Below are 19,462 nucleotides of genomic sequence, written 5' to 3' on the forward strand. Positions count from 1 at the left end.
GAGTTGCAGTGCAGGCTGACGGGGGTGGGGGTGGGGGTGCACAGCCACCGGAATTTCAAAACTGGGTCATAAGTACTTTTTCAGTTCGTCCGTCATAATTTCAAATAATCACCAAGTGACTAGTTGTAAGTTAGGGACTACCTGTAGGCCACAACAGGGAGCCACCGTACATATTTTTCAGCCTGAAATCAGGTTTTAAAATGTTTGTAGTCAGAATCAGCTCAGAACGCTTGTTGTGGGTTTTTTGCAAAGTACCTGTGCCATCAGGCTACCTGAATAATTTAATCTTACCTGTTTATAATGAGCCCTATAATTTTAAGAACTGAGAATTTAGGAATTTCCTTTATTTTCAACTTTGCATCGCAAACCTAAAGGCAGAGATTACCTTGCTTCTGATATTTGCACATTTGCGGGATGGTTTAGCAAAGAGCAGAGCAAAAATGCTTTGGAAAAAAAAACGTTAATGAAGCTTTGTGCTTCTTGTAAGAAAAGCTTGTTCAGATTTTCCTGTGGCTGTTATTTAGAAAAATGTGCATGTTAATTGCAATCATACAATTAATGCCTTATCAAGTGACAAGATGCTAGGTGTTTTAAAGAACTACAAAATACAGATAGGAAGGCACCATTTCTACTTATAGTACATGGGCTAATTAATACAAGTAGTGGTCCTTGACTTACAACAGTTGATTGAATGACCATGCAAAGTTACAAGGGGATGAAAAAAATGACTTATGACCATTTTTCACACTTATAATCATTGCAGCATCCCCATGGTCATGTGATTTTCATTCAGATGCTTGACAACTGGTTCATATTTATAATGGTCACAGTGTCCTGGTTGATGTGATCACCTTTTGCGATCTTCTGATGAGCAAAGTCCATGGGGGAAGGCAGATTCACTTAACAACCACGTTACTAATTAAGCAACTACATTGATTCACTTAACAAATACGGGAAGAAAAGTTGTAAATGGGGCAAAACTCACTTAACAAATTTCTCACTTAGCAACATAAATTCTGGGCTCAATTGTGGTTGTAAGTCGAGGACTATCTATAAAGGGACGTTAAGGATAAAATGCTGGGCCTAATCTTGTTTTATCTTGTATGCTCAGACTCATTTCTTCATAGTTTTCAAACAGTAAATAATAATAGTAGTAGTATCGTCATGCACTTATAAGGAGAATGAATACAAAATGATGAAATACAACATCAAAAATTAATACAGTAACTCACTACAAACCTGTTTAAATTTAAAATCTAAAGTACAGGGTTTTACTAGGCTGGAGAGCCATAACACTGAATACAGTTATTACAACCTGTATCTGAATAACAATGTATTTCTATAGGATGAAAGTGAAATTGAAGCATCCTGCTTAGATAAAAACCCCTCTGAAACTTCAAGAGGATAGCAAAATTTCTTAGCTGAGGCTCAATGCATTTCTTCGGTTATAAACAGACAATGTGGAATTAGACTCACTGTTGGGTTAAATTCTCTTAAGATATATCTGCACGCTATATTTGCGTATTGTGTACTCAGCATGGATCCTTTCTGTTGCAGGTCTGCTGACAGGTTTGCGTCCCTTTGCAAACTATGCTGTAACCCTAATGGCTTGCACTTTGGCAGGCTGTACGGAGAGCTCACATGCCTTGAACATCTCCACTCCACAAGAAGGTAAAGTAATTTCAAAGGTCTTGACTTCCACATTTCAGTCATGAATAATAAAATAGGAAAGGAGCTAAATGCTGCAAAGCCATTTGCTGGAAAACCCCAACCTAATTTGATGACAAAGTGCATTGCCAGACCATAATTGCTCCATTTTTTGGGGGGTGCTAAAATGAATCAAACTCCATACCCTTTAATGACATGCATCTTTAATAGCTGTAATGCAGATTAATGGGCTTTTTAATTGCTGTTACATTGTTCATGCAAGAGCCTTGTCATTAATATGAAGCATCTGAAAGATTAATGAAAGCTTCCTCATTTTACTATGGCTCAGAAGTAAATCTAGAGACAGTCTGACTAAAAAGAATTGATTGTATGACACAGTATGAAATTGAGAATCAAACGGTTGATTTCCATGGTCTCTTTTAACTGCTAAACACCAGCCCAGGCAACAATTATTTCAGCCTGATGGAACCTCAAAATGCCAATTGGGCCATTTATTAATCTGTTGTACTTGAAACTTAAAAGTTACAAGCTTAAATTATAGTTCTGAAGCTGGCATTAACCACAAGAGCTACAAGAAAGAGAAAAAGCTTTGCATTTAGCCTATCTCAGTAATGTCTATGTATTGATTAATAATGTATATGTATTGATTAATGTGGAGTTCTTAAAAAATTGCAAGACATTTACATTAAGCATAAAAGGATACATTAAGCATAAAAGCATAAAAGCCAGTTTTTAAATTCATGCCAATCTAAATCCCGAGTTTTCCTCATGAAATAACATTAAATTGGTTATTTCACTTAGAGTCACTCTGAGAGTGACATGGGCAGTACCTAAATTTGATAAATAAATAAATAAAATAAAATATTGATTAAAAGTTTAGATAGAACAGAAGGATCTGTCTTTTAGAGAATGATGTATCAGGATCACATAAAATATTCATAAACCATGTGTCAATTTCCAACGTTAATTTTGTATTCATATTCAATTTATTATAGGTTCAGCTACCACACAATTCAGTCTGAATGTCTAAATTACTGTTTAATAACTGGGACAATATCGAATATAGATGTTCAGAAAAAGCAAAACACATCTTTCCATATAATATTTATCTCAGTTCAGGAAGAAGGCAATAACTGCACAACAGAATAGAAATTTCCACTTTCTTATCAAACTCTGGTTGATAAAGTAACCCCCAAATCTGTGGTTTGCTGCTAAATATTTTTTGGCTACAGACAAACCCAAACTCATGTGATTATATGGGAATAGGTGCTAGAGTCCTTTCACAGAGGTATCGATTGCTCAGAGCAGATTTATGCATGGCTGTTTCATAAATTTTATCATCCTCCTTTCATCTAAATGGGAATTAATTAGTTCAGACTTTAATTCCAGCTCAAATCAATAGGGATTCTTTAGCCCAAACAAATGATCATGCTTACAAGCAAGAGGGAAAGATTAACTCAGGCAAATATTAAAGTTCAAAAGATTTACAAGTCTATTTCATAAGCATGGAGCATAAGACATGTTATAAGTTTAGATAGACATTTAGCTGAGCAATAGATCTTGAATTAAGTAATCTTACTAACTTCTGTCTGACTGGAAAACTTTGAAAAGTTCTAGTTGCACTGGAGGCCAAGTGATTCTCTTGCCATGCCCCCATTCTATAATGTAGTTGTCCCAATGTTCTTTCAAGTCCGCATGGTCTGATTATCAATTTCCCAAGTTATGAATACAATAAATATACTACCTTAGCCTTTTCACAATATACATCACTCTAAGGTCATAGAATTTATACAATAATAACACATAATTTAAAACAGCATATTCTGGAAAATTATGGAACCAAACAGTTGATGTACTTAGCTGGTAATTAATCATTTAACTGATTGGGAACCAATATCTCTGAAATAAGTACTTGCTTCATTTAGCTAAATGTGAGATTTTCAGTATTTGGAAATACAATGCATCATGTGGAACTAAATAGGTGTAAATATCTAAGTTGGAGCTTGAGACAGATGATCTTCACACATTTCTAGTTTAACATGAATGGAGGAGAGAGCTATTTCTAAAAAGTTTTGGTTTTATGAAACATCTTTGTGATCTCTTCCCAGATATCATTCAAACTCTTCTACTTCAAAATGTAGCCTTAAATTATCTGTTCAGATAAGTCTTGTTTATATTCCTAAATTCAGTTTCAATTTCCAAAGTATTCTAAATGCCCTCTGAGGTACATCAATAAATTGATACCCTAATGCTTTGCTATTATTTGTCAATATGAATTAGAGTATTTATGGATCACTGTGAAAAAAACTAATATATAAATATGCAAATATAGTCAACTTCATTATATTTGGAGTTAGTTTTTTCTAAAATAATATTTTGTTCAAATGATTGATATATATTCAAGCCAGACATTCTATAAGTGTTTGAAAAAAAAAATATTTATGCAAACATACATACATAATGATTTTTTTTCCTTCAAAAAACAAAATCCAATAAAACTATGGAGAAAGTAAGTTTTACCCCTGCGAAGTGTTGGACACAAGTCAATGTAAGCAGTTTCTGTTTAGCGATGCTTATATTGCATGCATAGTAAAAATATCATGTCTGACAACAATCATATATTTCAGCTATCATTTCCCCATTTATCATTTAGCAGGCGCATTGCTAACCAATATTGGCAATATTGCTATACAGAAAACTTCAGAATAATCAAATTGTCTTCTCAAATTCACCAAGTTGACCCATACTGGGAGAATGCAAAAGATATCACCAGGTTTAGTGAATGCAGCTTTGACTTTTGGGAGATTGTCTTCTTTCTATATTATGTGTATGCATTTCATTATGACTGCACGTTGTATTGTTTCTTACACAGTGCTTTGTACCCTTGTCAAATTAGAAAAACAGAATTCATTTTTAAGTGCCTTTTAAATAGATGTGGAGAGCCAGTTTGGTTTAATTGTTACGGTAGCAAACTAGAAACCAGGAGACCAGATTCTATCCTACCTTGGGGCGCAAAGCTAGCTGGGTGACTTCAGGCCAGTCACTCTCTCTCAGGCCCTTGGAAAGAAGCAATAGTATACCATTTTTGAAAATGTTGCCAAGAGAACTGCAAGGAATAGTCAAGGCAATCACCAAACACTGACACAGAATCAAAGATATCCTCCCCCGAAAAAGGGTTAAACCTCTAAAATAAGTGGTCCCAAATCATACAACTCATTTAATCATGAAGCAATTCTTTCTTTCTTTCTCTTTCTTTCTTTCTTTCTTTCTTTCTTTCTTCTTTCTTTCTTCTTCTTCTTTTCTTTCTTTCTTTTTCTTTCTTTCTTCTTTCTTTTACAGCTCCAGGAATATCCAGCCACCACTTCTGTTTCATTCCCCACATCTTTATGGTTGAGATGGGCTCCTCCAGAAGAACCAAATGCATAATCACACAGTATATTTTATATATGGATGCTCAACAAATTTATACTGGAAATGAACCAGGTTTATTGTCAAAGGTGAGTTGTAACCACTTGATATTACCATATAGACTTTCACTTAGATTTGCCTGATTATCCCTTTGGAATTAAACTTCAGATGAGTCAAGTATGGCACATAGTAAGCCACTGTTTTCCCACATTAATTAAGTGAAAAGTGAAGGATTGCTTTTCTCTGATTTAAAAGCAGTTCTCATCTAGCAATTCTTTTTTTTCCCATTTGATCAGTAATTGATTTATACAGACTAACTTAAATATGGCTATATTCATGTGAGAAATTAAGAGATAAAAAGATATATTTCTCTTTTAGCAGTCATTGAATGATAGTATACATGTGTTAGCAAGACTATAAGTGTTCCCTATCACATGCACTCAAGAGGAAACTCAGCAATCAAAAAACTTTAAGAGTCTCCCTCCTGCCTCCTCCTCCCGTCATAGTCTAGTAATGGCAGAAAATGAAAACTAGAGATTTAGAATAATTGTCCTAGAAAAGGTCATAGCTAACTACAAAGATCCTGGAAATGAGTACTCCATTCCCCCCATTTTATTGCATCTTTTGTGAAGGCCTTTTTTATAACTTCATTATATGTCCAAGTAAGATGATTATTTAAATTGTCAGGGCCTGCAGTGGCCATCTAGGGAGTCATATGTGGGGAGCAAGGAGGCACAAAGTGACATGTGCATTATGCTATCATTCAAATAGCAGAATGTATGATCTTTCATCAAGACCATGAGACAAACGCATGCACATAATTGTGTCATTTGTGCGATGCCACTATGTATATTAACTTCTTGGTAACAGTATTAAAGCAAATATGCAGAGTATTCATGATTGCTTAAGCAACGTCATCAAAGACAGGTCCAGAGATATTTTTTTTAATTCATTTAGATATTACAAACCCAACTGAATTAATGAGTTCATTACTGGTTTAAGCAGATAGGGCTTCTGAAATTCATTAATATTGCAGTTCAATACTCACTTCACACATAAGCCCGACTGAATTCAATCAGCTTAATTTCAGAGTAGATGTACATAGGGTTGGCTACCTAGAGTGATTCTGAGGTTGTTGGTTGGATGGATATATACTTTTCTGTGAAATTGTGGGGTATATGATGTATCAGTCTCATACAAAAGAGCACCCAGCAGTGCAGCCTCCCTAGTCACATATAAGACTGGTAGGTAAGGCACTTATATGTTCTACAACTAACCAATAAATCTCAATTTTCTAACATGAGATGTTACCTAGGAGGTAATGAAATAGCTGCCAAATGAAAAATCCAAGTTCAAAGAACCCCTACAATCCAACAAAGAGCAATACATGGCAAATGGAGGCCAACCAAATCTTTCCTGTATGGTTTTCAGTAGTTATCATATTCTAATCCTGCTCATTTAAAAACAACCTTATTACTAGTCATATTTCTGTATGCTGTATGCTGTAAAACAATTCACTTTCTCACAACAGTTTTTTTTTCAGTTAAGATCTACTCAGTACATATTTTACTTGTGTGTTCTTTAAAATACTTTTAGTACCAATGCTTCACATCTGACTGGTTTACAGCAACAATATATAATACATAACATTGTAAGAATTAACAAATTATCAAAAATTCAAATAATAATGCAATCAATATAAGCTACAAAAACATCATAAAATGATATTGGAACAATCAAATCATAGTGAAATTCACAATGTTTTAATTTATTGGAGCGTTTAAGCATTCCAGTATCTTATCAACGCCCTGAAACCAAAAATACAGTTTATATGATCATTTGGTCTGTGTTTGCCCACTAGAAACATTACAGTTTAAAGAATCTTACTATTAATTGTTACATCAGTCTGGTATATATCCAGCGGTGGGTTGCTAACCGTTTACTACCAGTTTGCTTGTACAGACACACACACACACACACACACACACACACACACACACACTGTCTGTGTATGCACATAAGCGTGTGGGCGGAGCCTCCTGTTGCCGCCATTTCAGCCAAACTGGGCAGAACCAGCAGCAACCCCTCCTCTATATATATCATATCTGTCATTAACTATGTATGCATGAACTGCAGTTCAAAACTTATACTACACCATGCATTTCAACTGTTTTTAACTTTATAGGTATTGCATAACAATACTATACAAATGTAAACATGCCAAAATAGGTAGCCTGTGTTGTTAATGCGAGTAAAATTCATAAAATATACACTTAAGACTGTCTTCTTTAAAGTTAGTTTAAAGTGCTTAAGGATTTGACCAGAGAGTAGAATGACATAATAATCATTAACAATCCAGCAAGATTTCAAAGGTTGAGGAATCCATGCCATCATATATTCTGGACATTAATATACTGTTTACTCTCTTGTTCCAACATGCTCTTGTTTTATCACTCTTTTCTGATCAGGAGAAAAACGAAGCATAAAATTTTAGGCAGTCAGTCGGAGTCATGAAAAATCATGGATACATGTCTGTTGTACTTGCGAGTGATGTGTAGTGGTTGCAGGATTCTTAACGTCGCTCAGGACCTTGACATTGTAACTGTAGTATTTCCAAAACACAGAATCAGAGAAATCCTCAGATTATTACCAAGTAATCCGGTTTCACAAAAACTGTTATTTCCTGGTTTGAATAGTTTTTTTTCCTGTTTACCCTGTGACATAGCAATTCTTTTGAGGTTAAAAGATGACCTGGAATAATCAAAAACTCCTTTTGGAATTGAACCAATCTACTTGAAATAATTTTACAAAGATTTGTTTGTGACAGTTATCAGAGGAACTATTACCACAACACTATTCATACAGAAAAGAATAAATTTTAAACTAAGCATTCTAAAGTTTAAGCAGTTAACAATAGGATACTGTATAGTGTTTGTGTGTGATAAATAGGCTTAAAGCCTCAGACTACAGCCTAATTGGATTATACTCCACATTTTAATCTCATGAAAATTCAGAAATTCCTCTAAAATCCTTGCGAGCAGTCAAAATTGAGTTAGCGATAGAGATTAAGCAGCCTGGCTGGTATGAGGTGAGAGTTTGAATATTCTTTTGTCAAGTGACTAAATACTGAATCACAAAGGAATTAAACTTGCTTGCATACATGGCAGACAGGCAAGGCTAAGTTGATCAGACCTTTGAAATCTTGGCAGTAGAATGCATTTTTATTACAAGAATCTAGGCAAACTAAATGATGGCATTAGCATGGCTGGCTTTACATTACAGGTGTCTTCAGCAAAATATTTCCACAATGATGGCTTCTAGCCAGGAGGTAACGTAGGGGTAGCAACTGATTCAGTTTTAATTTTCCTTGGTGCTGCTTTGGATCACCAATTCAGCCATGTGGACCAGGCAAGCATCTGCCTTGAATCTTGCCAAGGAGATGTTTTCTTGGCAGCTGCTAGCATGTATTAGATAGCAATGCCAGGGTCTGCTGTTGGCATCTGCCCACACAAGTCCCCCCTCCAACAACACACAAAGTTGCCTCTAGCTTATTTTGGTTAGTTGCCCTGATTAGTATTCCACTTTATTTGATTGGTCCTAAACTGACCACAATTTAGTTTGTTGAACAAGATGCAGCTCATGTTTCTACTTGTGCAAGTCTTTATAGTATAGCATTTCTGCATTTGTAGTGATATGGAGCATTTTACAATACATTCAGTTAAAATATCTTGCCATGCACATCCCATAAGCTACTAGTGTGTTGGGTCACTACTGACACTGAAAAATGAGTCCAGTTAGAGAACCCCCTGAAGGCTCTTGATGTATACTATAATAATAGTGCACACTTTAAGTCAAACTTTTTCATTCTGTATTCAAAGGTAATGGATTTTCAGTAACCATAGTAACCTTGGTTTATTCTAGATAAATACATGAGGTATATACATTTTGGTTTTATTTTTGAATATAAACTACCACATTATGTATTGCTAATAATATGAAAAATAGGATATAGGGTCACATAATGACAGTTTAAACTAGTATGCATTTTTCTTCTGGAAAAAATAAATATTATCAACTGTATAGATGCAATTAATATTCCCCCCTCCAGGTTTTTCTATATTCTTGTACAATCATTTATCTTCTTCTTTGCAAGAACCCCCATCAATCTTTTCTGTGTGCGCGTGTTCATGTGCCTTCTGCCCCATGTATTCTACAAATATGGAAAACAATGCTGGTTGTAATTTTGTATTTAAAATAATAATAATGCCTATAGTCAGAGTTGCATTTTCCTGGTCAGATCCAATCCAATTTGCCATGTTTAAATCTCTGTACCTTATGATGTAGTAAAGAGGCAGAATAGGTTTGTTGGTGGATTATCCATTCTACTGTCTACCAATCTTCTTGCCTAAATTTCAGATGAAGTGCTGAAAACCACAAGGTATTTGTGGTGCTGTGGCGCAGTGGTTAGAGTGCAATACTGCAGACTACTTCTGCTGACCTGCCAGCTGCTTGCTATTTGGCAGTTCAAATTTCACCAGGCTCCAGGTTCACTCAGCCTTCCATCCTTCCGAGGTGGTAAAATGGGGACCCAAATTGTTGGGGGCAATATGCTGACTCTGTAAACCGCTTAGAGAGGGCTGTAAAGCACTGTAAAGGGGTATGTAAGTCTAAGTGGTATTGCTATTGCTATTTAGCTCTGGCAATTTTTGGTGTCCCAGATACAACTCATCATTTTATGGATCTCTTCAATTCTTTTCTTGTTTGGACTTATTGGTGAATGAGTTTTGGGCTTAATTTTCTTTATTTGAAGGGGGCAGTAGGAGGAGATATTATTGATTTTATGATCATATAAAAACTTGCATTGTTTGTTGTATTCCATCTCTGCAGGGTTGTCACTCTTCCCAGAAGATAGATGGAGCTCTACGTTTCTTGAAGGTTTTGGGAAATGTTTTTTTTCAGTTTTGGCTGGCAACCCAGTTAGTTAATTGCTAGATTTGGAGATTATTAGAGATATTGATTGCCCTTCTTTTTGCAAATGCCACTGACTAACCATATATAACCCTAACTATATTCAGACCAACAATCAAGTGAGCAATACCCCAATCAAGAAACTGCCAACAAGCCAACAGTAAACAGCCCATTCCCACCAACACTGGCAGAGCACAAGACACTAGAATATAAACTGATAGCAAATCACACTCCTTACTAGCACTGGGGCTACCTAGTTTGGCTAATGAAGTATCTGCAAGAAAACAATGAAGATCAGAGAGCACCAAAGACTCCCTTTATCATAAATAAGATTGTCAGGTTATGCTTTAAAAAAAACACCATAAAGCACATCAATTCACTTTCATCAGGATGAACTTCTTGTTTTCACTTGAGTTGCTGTTTATTTCTACTTATATCTGCATCAGGGGTGGGTTTCTGCTGGCATTCTGCGGTGCATGTGTGATTTGCATGAGTACACAGTTGCCTGTAAATAGGTCTGTGTATGGGCAGAACATTAAAAATGTCAAAAAAACATGCCGTGGCGACCAGGGAACCAGTTCAGGGGCGTGGCGAGCCTGCAGTCCCTACCAGTGCGGTGACCCCAATCACAATTTCCACTACCGGTTAGCCCAAACTGGTGCGGTAGTAACCACCTCTGGTCTGCATAGTTTGTGTCACAATGTACTTTACTGGGATCATTAAATTATAAAAACTATTCTTAAATTATGAATTCAGATGTATATTTATATGTCTTCACGTGCATTCCCATTGGACCGGCATTTGTTTTTGTTAGTTTAAAAGTCCGACCCATCATGACCCCATGGACAATGTTCCTCCAGGCCTCCCTGTCCTCTACCATCCTCTGGAGTCCATTGAAGCTCATGCCTACTGCTTCAGCGACTCCATCCAGCCACCTCATTCTCTGCCGTCCCCATCTTCTTTTGCCTTCAATCTTCCCAGCATTAGGCTCTTACCCAGTGAGTCCTTCCTTCTCATTAGGTGGCCAAAGTATTTAAGTTTCATCTTCAGATCTGGCCTTCTAAAGAGCAGTACTGAGATTCTCCAGTAAGGTAATTTAGTTACTTGCAATAATGGCTTCATTAGAATAGTAATGAAATTGTTCCTCTGCTACTTCAGGAGAACCATCTAGAAAGATTAAATTTATGTCTTACTTGGTCCCAATTATTGGTATATTCCAATTTACATTCACTTAATTATATTGCACTAGTTATTTTTTTTATAATGTCATCATATTTAACTACAACCAATGTATATGGCAAGCTATATAAGGACTATGAGCACAGTATATCTGTCCCATAAAATGCTAACAATTTGGAATCTAAGATGCAGTTTGATGTAATGTATAATGGACATAATAGGAAGCCAAAGGAATTTAATACATTACCAGTATAATGCTTTCTGTAAACAGGCAGCAATGCATAAGAAAGAAAATTAAACCAGAAGTTCACTTCATAATTTTTTGATAATTTGGATTTCAAAATTTAGAATAATTTAGAAGATAAGAGAACATTTGCAATGAGAGCATGTTTCTACATACATCATTCTCTTCTCAGTTGAGCTATATTATATCTTTGAAGCATCATCATTCCATGCAAAACATTTTTGAGTCAGATTTAGGAGAGACTACTATTTTCAAAGAAATGCTTTGACAGTTTAAGAAATTGCCTTCTCTTTGCACAAACTAGCTGTTTCTGCACAGCATGCTAACTTGGTTATTGAACATAGTTTAATGAATTAACCAGATGGTTCATTCACATAACATGACAAATTTTGAACCACATTTTTAGGCTAGTGTTCAGCCAGTATGTCAGTGATGAAATATGATTAAAACAAATTAGAATGTAGTATGGGTTCAGGTTTAAACCTCTAAGTTTAACAGCCACCCCATCGTACCAAACTACAATATCAGCACACATGTGGCAAACGATACCTTTAGGAAAGCTAGCAGCTAAGCAATGCTCTGCAATTACTAAGGAATGGAAGGAACTAATATTAGAGAATAAGTAAATTTTAGTTTGGGTTGTTTTGGGAAGTATGATTTAGTTAAATTTGGTCTAAAATGCATCCCTTTGTTCCTAAAGCCCAAAAATAAAATAAAGCAAAGTACGATAGCAAGCATGTACTTAATCACATTTTTTTCTTAAATAATCAGTTGACTTTGAGACCCATCCATTAAAACAAGCCGCAGTTTGGTAAAATACAAAAATTAAAAGTTGTGTGAATCATAAGATTGCACATAAAATGAAGTTCAATGACAAATTATTAATACTGAAGAGAATTTCACTGGGACAAAGAAGAAATGAAGACACATTTTTTTCTTAAAACATTTGAATATGTCTTTATCTTAAATATAGACATGTTCAGTTTTAAATGAGAAAGAATATAAAGGGAAGCAAAGTAAATTAGACGTTGATGTAAGAGGCTGTTGCTGTCGTTTCTGCCTCCTAGATCTAGTGACTTAAACAGAAGCAGAAAATGAGCCAGTTTTCTCAACACAAACGGCTAGCTTTTCCAATGGCTTCAAGGGTGATTTGTGTCCTTCAGCAGTAAGTGGAAACTTCCACATAATGTGTAATATTATTCCTCCTATGCCTCGCAGGAGAATACTGTTAAATGTTAAATCTGAGGCCAGTAATAAACTGCATTGCTTTTGGGGGTCTCCTACATCTGCTGGTTATGTTGCCATAATTCATTACCATCCTGGACCAGGTAGAATCCCTAGTGCAGCTGGTGCATTTGATGTGATACACCTGTAATGCTCAGTTACAGCCCAGGGGTTAACAGCGAAGCAACAATAATTATCGTGCTATATAGGTCACCGTTTTTGTAATATCCATAATGTGCTCCTTTAGACCGCTGGCATCATTCAAATAAAGTTTTTCAGCTGAATTTTATACTGCCATTCGTCCATACAAAGTTCTACATTAATGTATTTGCCGCTGACAGTATTTCTAGGATCATGTGAATCAATTTAACACAGGAAAGTTTACTTCTAAAATATTAAGAATTGCCCTGCTGTGGAAATTTAGTTATGATGGTGCTGTTTTGGGAGGGACACCAGGGGATTTTGAATGTAAGATTTTTTTTTAATTGGTCAGGTTCACTAACTGAAACTCAGCAGAAGCTAGCTTGATATGATGTGATTAGATAAGAATCCTAGAACTGGGAAAGGGACTTGGAGGATTATCTAGTCTGACTGACTGCAATATGTTGGGGAAAATAATGAATGCACCTTATGAAATGGCTGCCTTAAAAACCTCCCAGAAATGAAGAACTAGCAACTTCAATTCCACTGTTAATCACATCTTACTAATAGGAAGTTTTTACTTACATTTAAATGGAAGTGAGGGTTGGGGATGGTGGGCTGCAAAGTGTAACCATTATTCCTGATCCTTATTTATGTGGTAGTGGAAATATTCCCTAACCACCTGCCCTCTCTTATTCTTTTATCTGGACATTGACATTACATTGCCTTCAGTCATCTATTCTTCAAACTAAATATATTAAATTCCTTCAGCCTGCCTTCATGAGGCATAATCAGATGCAATATTAATCTTCCTTTGAGCTTGTTCTAACTTGAAAATATTTATAGTTGTGTGTTTGTGTATGTGCGTGTGTATGCACCTTCAAGTCACACTCCTGATGCTTGCCTAGACCCATGATTGCGACCTATTGCACACATGCCACAGGTGGCACACGGAGCCCTCTCTGCAGGCATGTGAGGCGTTACCCCAGCTCAACTCTACCGAGCATGCGTGTGTGCCTCCTGCCGGCAAGCTGATTTTTGGGTCTCTGCCATGCATGCTTGGGGGGAGGGGCGCCTGTAGGAGTCACATGTGCAAGCACGGGGGAGGGGCTGCTAGGCCCAAAACAGGGAGAAAGGGGTCATAGTGCATGCACAGAAGGGCAGGGTGCATAGGGGAGTGTCCTGCACACATTGCATTATGGGTGTGGGCACACGAGGTCAAAAAGTTTAGCAACACTGGCCTAAACTATTACTTACTACAATATTCTTGGCAAAATTTTCACAGGAGTTTACCCTGCATGATTTTAATCTACAGCATCTTTGCTTACCTCTAGCATTTTTTGTATTCTTTTGTTGTAATATCCTTCTTAAGTTGTGTTGACCAAACTGCACAGCATGTGGTTTCACCCATAGAGGTTTTCAAGGCTTTTAGTTTCTTCATAATGATTCCAAATATGGAATCTTTTACAAGTTGCATGGCGCTTTGCTCTTAATATAATATATAATTATATACACTATTCCATCATTATTTTGATGCCCCTTTTTCCTAAATCACAATAACTATAGATTTTCACAAAACCTATAGAGATAACCTATTCAGATAATAATCACAGGTGGATTTAAAAAAAAAACCTTTATGATATAATCATTAAAATTGAAATTGTCTTCTTAGCCTGTGCAATAAAGGGTAGGAAAGCTATGTAACCCTGAACTGAACAAAGGACAAAATCTTTCAAAGATTATCCAAATATTATCCTGAACCCATTAAGAGTCCAGGCCATAATTAAAGCCTTTAAAAGTGTACGTGATTTTGGGTTTAGGATCTGCAACAAGATTAACTACGATCTTGAAAAATTACTATTTTAGCAGATTATTTCAGCAAGATATTTCAACACTGATGAAAGATTTCAAACATAGGTAATCACTGAGTTACAACTGTGATGGTGCCTGCCTATTATGGTCAAAAGCCAGGATGATGATTAAGTGAATTATATCACTGGTCAACCCCTCATCCCTGCTCTACACAATACAATTGTTCAATGAACGCACAGATTGTTAACAAAGGAGGGCTTTTAGGAAGAGATTAGAAAACCGTTTGTCTGAAATGGTATAGGGCCATGATGGTGAACCTATGGCACGCATGCAGAGGTGACGCACAGAGCCCCCTATGCTGGCATGTGCGCTGTTGCCCTAGGTCAGATGTCCGTGGTGTTTCTTTTGTGAGCTTCTGTTTCCTGCAAATGACAAAGCAGAAGCTCACAAAAAGATCTTACCTCTTGCCACCTGCCAGTGTTGAGATCCTGTTCCTGCCAGTCGCTAGCTGGTCTTTGGATCTCTGCTGTGCATGTGTGCATTTCCATGCATGTGCATGCCCATGCATGTCCACACATGCACACAGCTGCGCAATTCACCTTTCATTTTGGGCATGTGTGCGCAAACGGTTTGGGCACCCGGTGTCTAAAAGGTTCGTCATCACTAGTGTAGGGTTTCCTGCTTGAGAAGTGGGTTTGGAATAGAAGACCTGCAAGGTCCCTTCCAACTCTGTTATTCTGTTAAGTGGAGCATGGAGTGCCTAAGGATGGGGGAGACCCTGGGGCACAGTGCAGGCACAAGCCCACCTGCCTCAGCCTCCCAAGGCCTTCTTTCACCCCCTGAGATATTCCATGCTCTGCTTGTTGCTCCCTCCAGTTCCCACTGCCACTTCGGTCTTCTCACAAGTTAGAGTCTTGCTTCTTCTCTATGCAGATTTGCCTATGACAAGATGGGCAGCAGATAAATTTAGAATATAATGCTTACACTTTAAGAAAACCATAATGCTTTCAAATTTCCCTCCTGTGAAAGAATGCGGTTGTAATATAACCAAATTAGCAATGTAGACGTTTCAGGTTTTTTAGCACAATGCTATACATATCTGGTTAAAAATAGGTGGGATTTCTTTTTTGTACAGTCCTAAGCACCAAAGTAGGACCTTGTGACCATGTCTCCCCTGGCTCCCACTTCTGCATTGATTTTCAGAACTGGCACTTTGACGTCAGGAGACTTCAACTATAGAGAGCCCTTAAGAGTGGGGTAAGAATGAGGATGAGAGATTAAATTCTGAAACTCTTCCCAAACCCTTTCATCCTCCATCTTAATATATATTTAGACAAGCAGAGAATGACATTCATTAAGTACATTATTATTTGATAATGATGTTTTTACAAATTTCAACTTCTGGTTTCCTCATCTGCGATATACTATTGACATTCTGAATAGGTTGTTATAAAAATATGCAGCATTATATAAGGGCTTAATGATACCTGATAAATCTTGATTTTCCTAGTTCATTTGCAATTGAAAGTTGTCATTTTTAATAATCAAGATTGCCTGTAACTTCTAAATGGCAGTAATTTTATTTTACAATAGAAATACTGTTATGTAAACATTTTTGATTAAAAATAATTCTAAAAATCCATCAAACTTCTGTTTACCAGAATATATCATAGTATTCAGTTTCTTTTTACCAAAAATAATTTAACTAAATAGATAGAATAAAGCATACCATCAGATTTTAGTTTATTCAAACAATTTTCTTTCATTCTATTAAGCATTAAGTTATATTTTCTTTTTCAGGGATGAAATTGTTTTCAACACTTCCTGTTTTGTTGGCCAGAATCAATACTGCTAATTCAAAATCAGACAGTAAATTTCCTTACATTATTAATTGACATAAAGAGCCTGAATCTATGCAGAACGGAACTATTTTTGGTTTTATGTATAACTAATAAAGGAGAATATTTGTAGCTCAGGGTTGACATGAGGGGTCTTTCGTGCTTTCTGAGCGTGCTTGTTTCTTGCAGACGTTTCATTATCCAAATTAGGTTACATCACTAGCACTGCTAATGTTGCCTTGTTTGTGTAATGAAAGATCTGCAAGAAAACAAGCAAGCTCAGAAAGCACCCTGGACCCCTTATGTGTAACTCTTACAAATAGGAAGTTGGAGCTGAACAGTGTTCAATAAAATATGACATCTATTGAGAAAAAATGAACAATCAATCTTTCTGAAAGAAAACAGTGAGACCTGGGTAGCTGTAAAGTTGGAAAGAAACTGTTATTAGAAAGTTTACAATGTGGCAGTCTACCAATATGGGTACCAATTCATTGTTGGAAACAAGCTGTAAAATATAGAGAAAATCTATAAGAAATTGATGTCTTTAAGGTGGCTGCCCTGGGGAATATTCTGTAGAATTCACATTAATAATTACAATTCTAGCATGGCTGTCAAAACAAAAGATTCCCAAGCCATCTTGTTGATTAAAACTCTTCTTCCTTTCCTGTCACAACCCAGGCTGGATTTCAGTCAGCAAAAGTGAAACTCACCTGGATGGTTTGGCACATAACTCAACTCAGTTATAGCCATAACCTCATGCAACTGAGCTCATTCTTGAACCTCTTCCAGAGTAAAATGCTTTCAGTAAGATATTAAATATAATGCAGATTCATCTAGTTTTTAATGTAACTTTCTTGCTAAAATGGATGGGGGACATGAATTTAGTCCACAACTAATATTTTAATATTTTGGTTTGAATTCTAATCTTATTCTGAGAATGAGCATGTTTTGATATAATGAGGCAGCTAATTGAATGTCTCATTTGTCAGAAAACTTTGTCAAAGCAATTGAATAACTGGATTGAATTATACAATTTATTTATTATAAACTTGCATAATAAACAAAAAAACCTACTATACTTTATAGAAGGCATCAGGCATTACAACCACCAAGCTACAGGACCAGTACATGAACACAACTGAAAAAGACATTAGAAAAATAAGATGCTCCAAACACTAGTCACTCATAGATAGAGCAGTCATCCAAATTTCAAAGTCTAGACAGACCAGTATGAATACAGCCTGAATTGACTACATAACAACAAAATCAGCAAGAAGAAGTATGAGAAGCTAAAGCAATATCAGGGTCTGTAGGAGGAACTAAAGAGTATGTGATAAATAAAAGCCAGTGTGTCCCATAGTGGTAGGAATGCTTGAGGTTATGACTCTTAAGCTTGGGAGAGTGACTTCAACAGATCTCGGGAACAACTTCAGAATTTTCTGTTCAGAAGAGTGCAATGCAAGGAACAGCTGGCAGAACTCTCAAATTCTCAAACCTTTGGTCAAGGACTTGAGATTGAGAAAGATGATACATGTCATTGCTACTCCATACAGGGGGGGAGTAGGATTTTTTTTAATGTATGTATGCAAATACTGAAAAGCACTGATACTAAAAAATACATTTCACTGATCTGAAATTAAAAACATTTGCAACTTTTTAATAGCAGTTGAAACCCAGGAATCTTATTTAAAGTAGGTCTAATGAAAGCAATAGAATGAAAATTAGTTACAACTAATGCAAATTTAATTAATTTTAGTAGAATTGTTCTAAATATATTTATACAGAATGGAATACAACTTACACCATTCATATATGCATTTTTAATACATTAGCAATAACACTTAGACTTATATATAGCTTCACAGTGATTTACAGCCCTCTCTAAGTAGTTTACCGCATCAGCATATTTCCCCAACAATCTGGGTCTACATTTTACCAATCACGGAAAGATGGAAGGCTGAGTCAACCTTGAGCTACTCAGAATCGAACTTCTGGAATGAGCAGTGAGTTAGCCCTGCAGTACTGCATTCTAACCATTGTGCCATCATGGCTCTTATTATTAATTTTAAAAAGCCTGGAAACAAATCAATCTTACTTGTTGCTTTCAAAACTGAAATATTGGCTATTGAATATAACTATTGAAAAGAGATATTTAAAGCTTTTTTTAAATAAATAACCTTTGATCTAAAAAGGAGACACTATTCAGCTAAGCTTTAATGGATAATAAATAATCAGGAAGGTCCTAACTTAGTAGCCAGGGAAGGTATGAAAATAACAAAGCAGAGAACAGTGGGAATTGAAAAATATACCTTCATCAGCATGCTTGTGATTGGGGAATTCAGGAGTCTCTTAAGGGTTCACCACTTGTGAATTATGCATCTCACACTCACTAGTAGGCGTAAATGCATAATTCTAATCTGTTCTTATAATTTATTTATAACACACCAGTAGAATGTAAATTGTCTGCCTCCTTTCAACAAGCTATCATGCCATTTAAGGTATGCAGATATTTCAGAGGAGGCTACATAGACAATTTGCCTGGGCTAGCACATAGATTCCAATTAAAGGGCACATAAACTGCTAATGATAAATTAAACTTGTTCTCCCTGGCTCATGGGTAAGCTGCACAGGAGGGATGCAAAGCAAAGTAAACAGAAAGTAACTATTTGTCCTAAAATAATAGGTACAATACAGCATGTTTTTTTTTAAGTTAAATCTTCTCCGTATGATATTTAATAAAAGGAAAAAAAAATATTGCTTATGACTACAAAAGTAAGATTCAAATAGTCCCATATCTACGGCGCTAGTATTGACAGGAATGTAACAAAATGGAAACAGTAAAGGAAAAAGTTCAAGTTAGTGAGGTTTGTTGCTGATTGAAGTACAAATTAAAGATGCAACCTAGCTCCCACATACACAGAGACTGCATAGCTTGGTCTTGATCACCTTGCTCTTTCACACATGGTAAATGGGAGGCTTA

The 19,462-nt window shown here is 36.2% G+C and overlaps 1 protein-coding gene across 1 annotated transcript in view; it reads left to right on the forward strand.

The window, feature by feature from the left end:
- USH2A (usherin) overlaps positions 1–19,462 on the forward strand; it is a 517,131-nt gene that overhangs the window by 214,572 nt on the left and 283,097 nt on the right. The window contains 4 exon segments of the mRNA XM_032216063.1: positions 1,558–1,676; positions 5,008–5,086; positions 5,089–5,158; positions 13,278–13,295. Of these exon segments, the coding sequence (XP_032071954.1) occupies positions 1,558–1,676; positions 5,008–5,086; positions 5,089–5,158; positions 13,278–13,295 (286 nt within the window).

The sequence above is a fragment of the Thamnophis elegans genome, chromosome 4 (genome assembly GCF_009769535.1).
Source record: "Thamnophis elegans isolate rThaEle1 chromosome 4, rThaEle1.pri, whole genome shotgun sequence".
NCBI classification, from domain to species: Eukaryota; Metazoa; Chordata; class Lepidosauria; order Squamata; family Colubridae; genus Thamnophis; species Thamnophis elegans.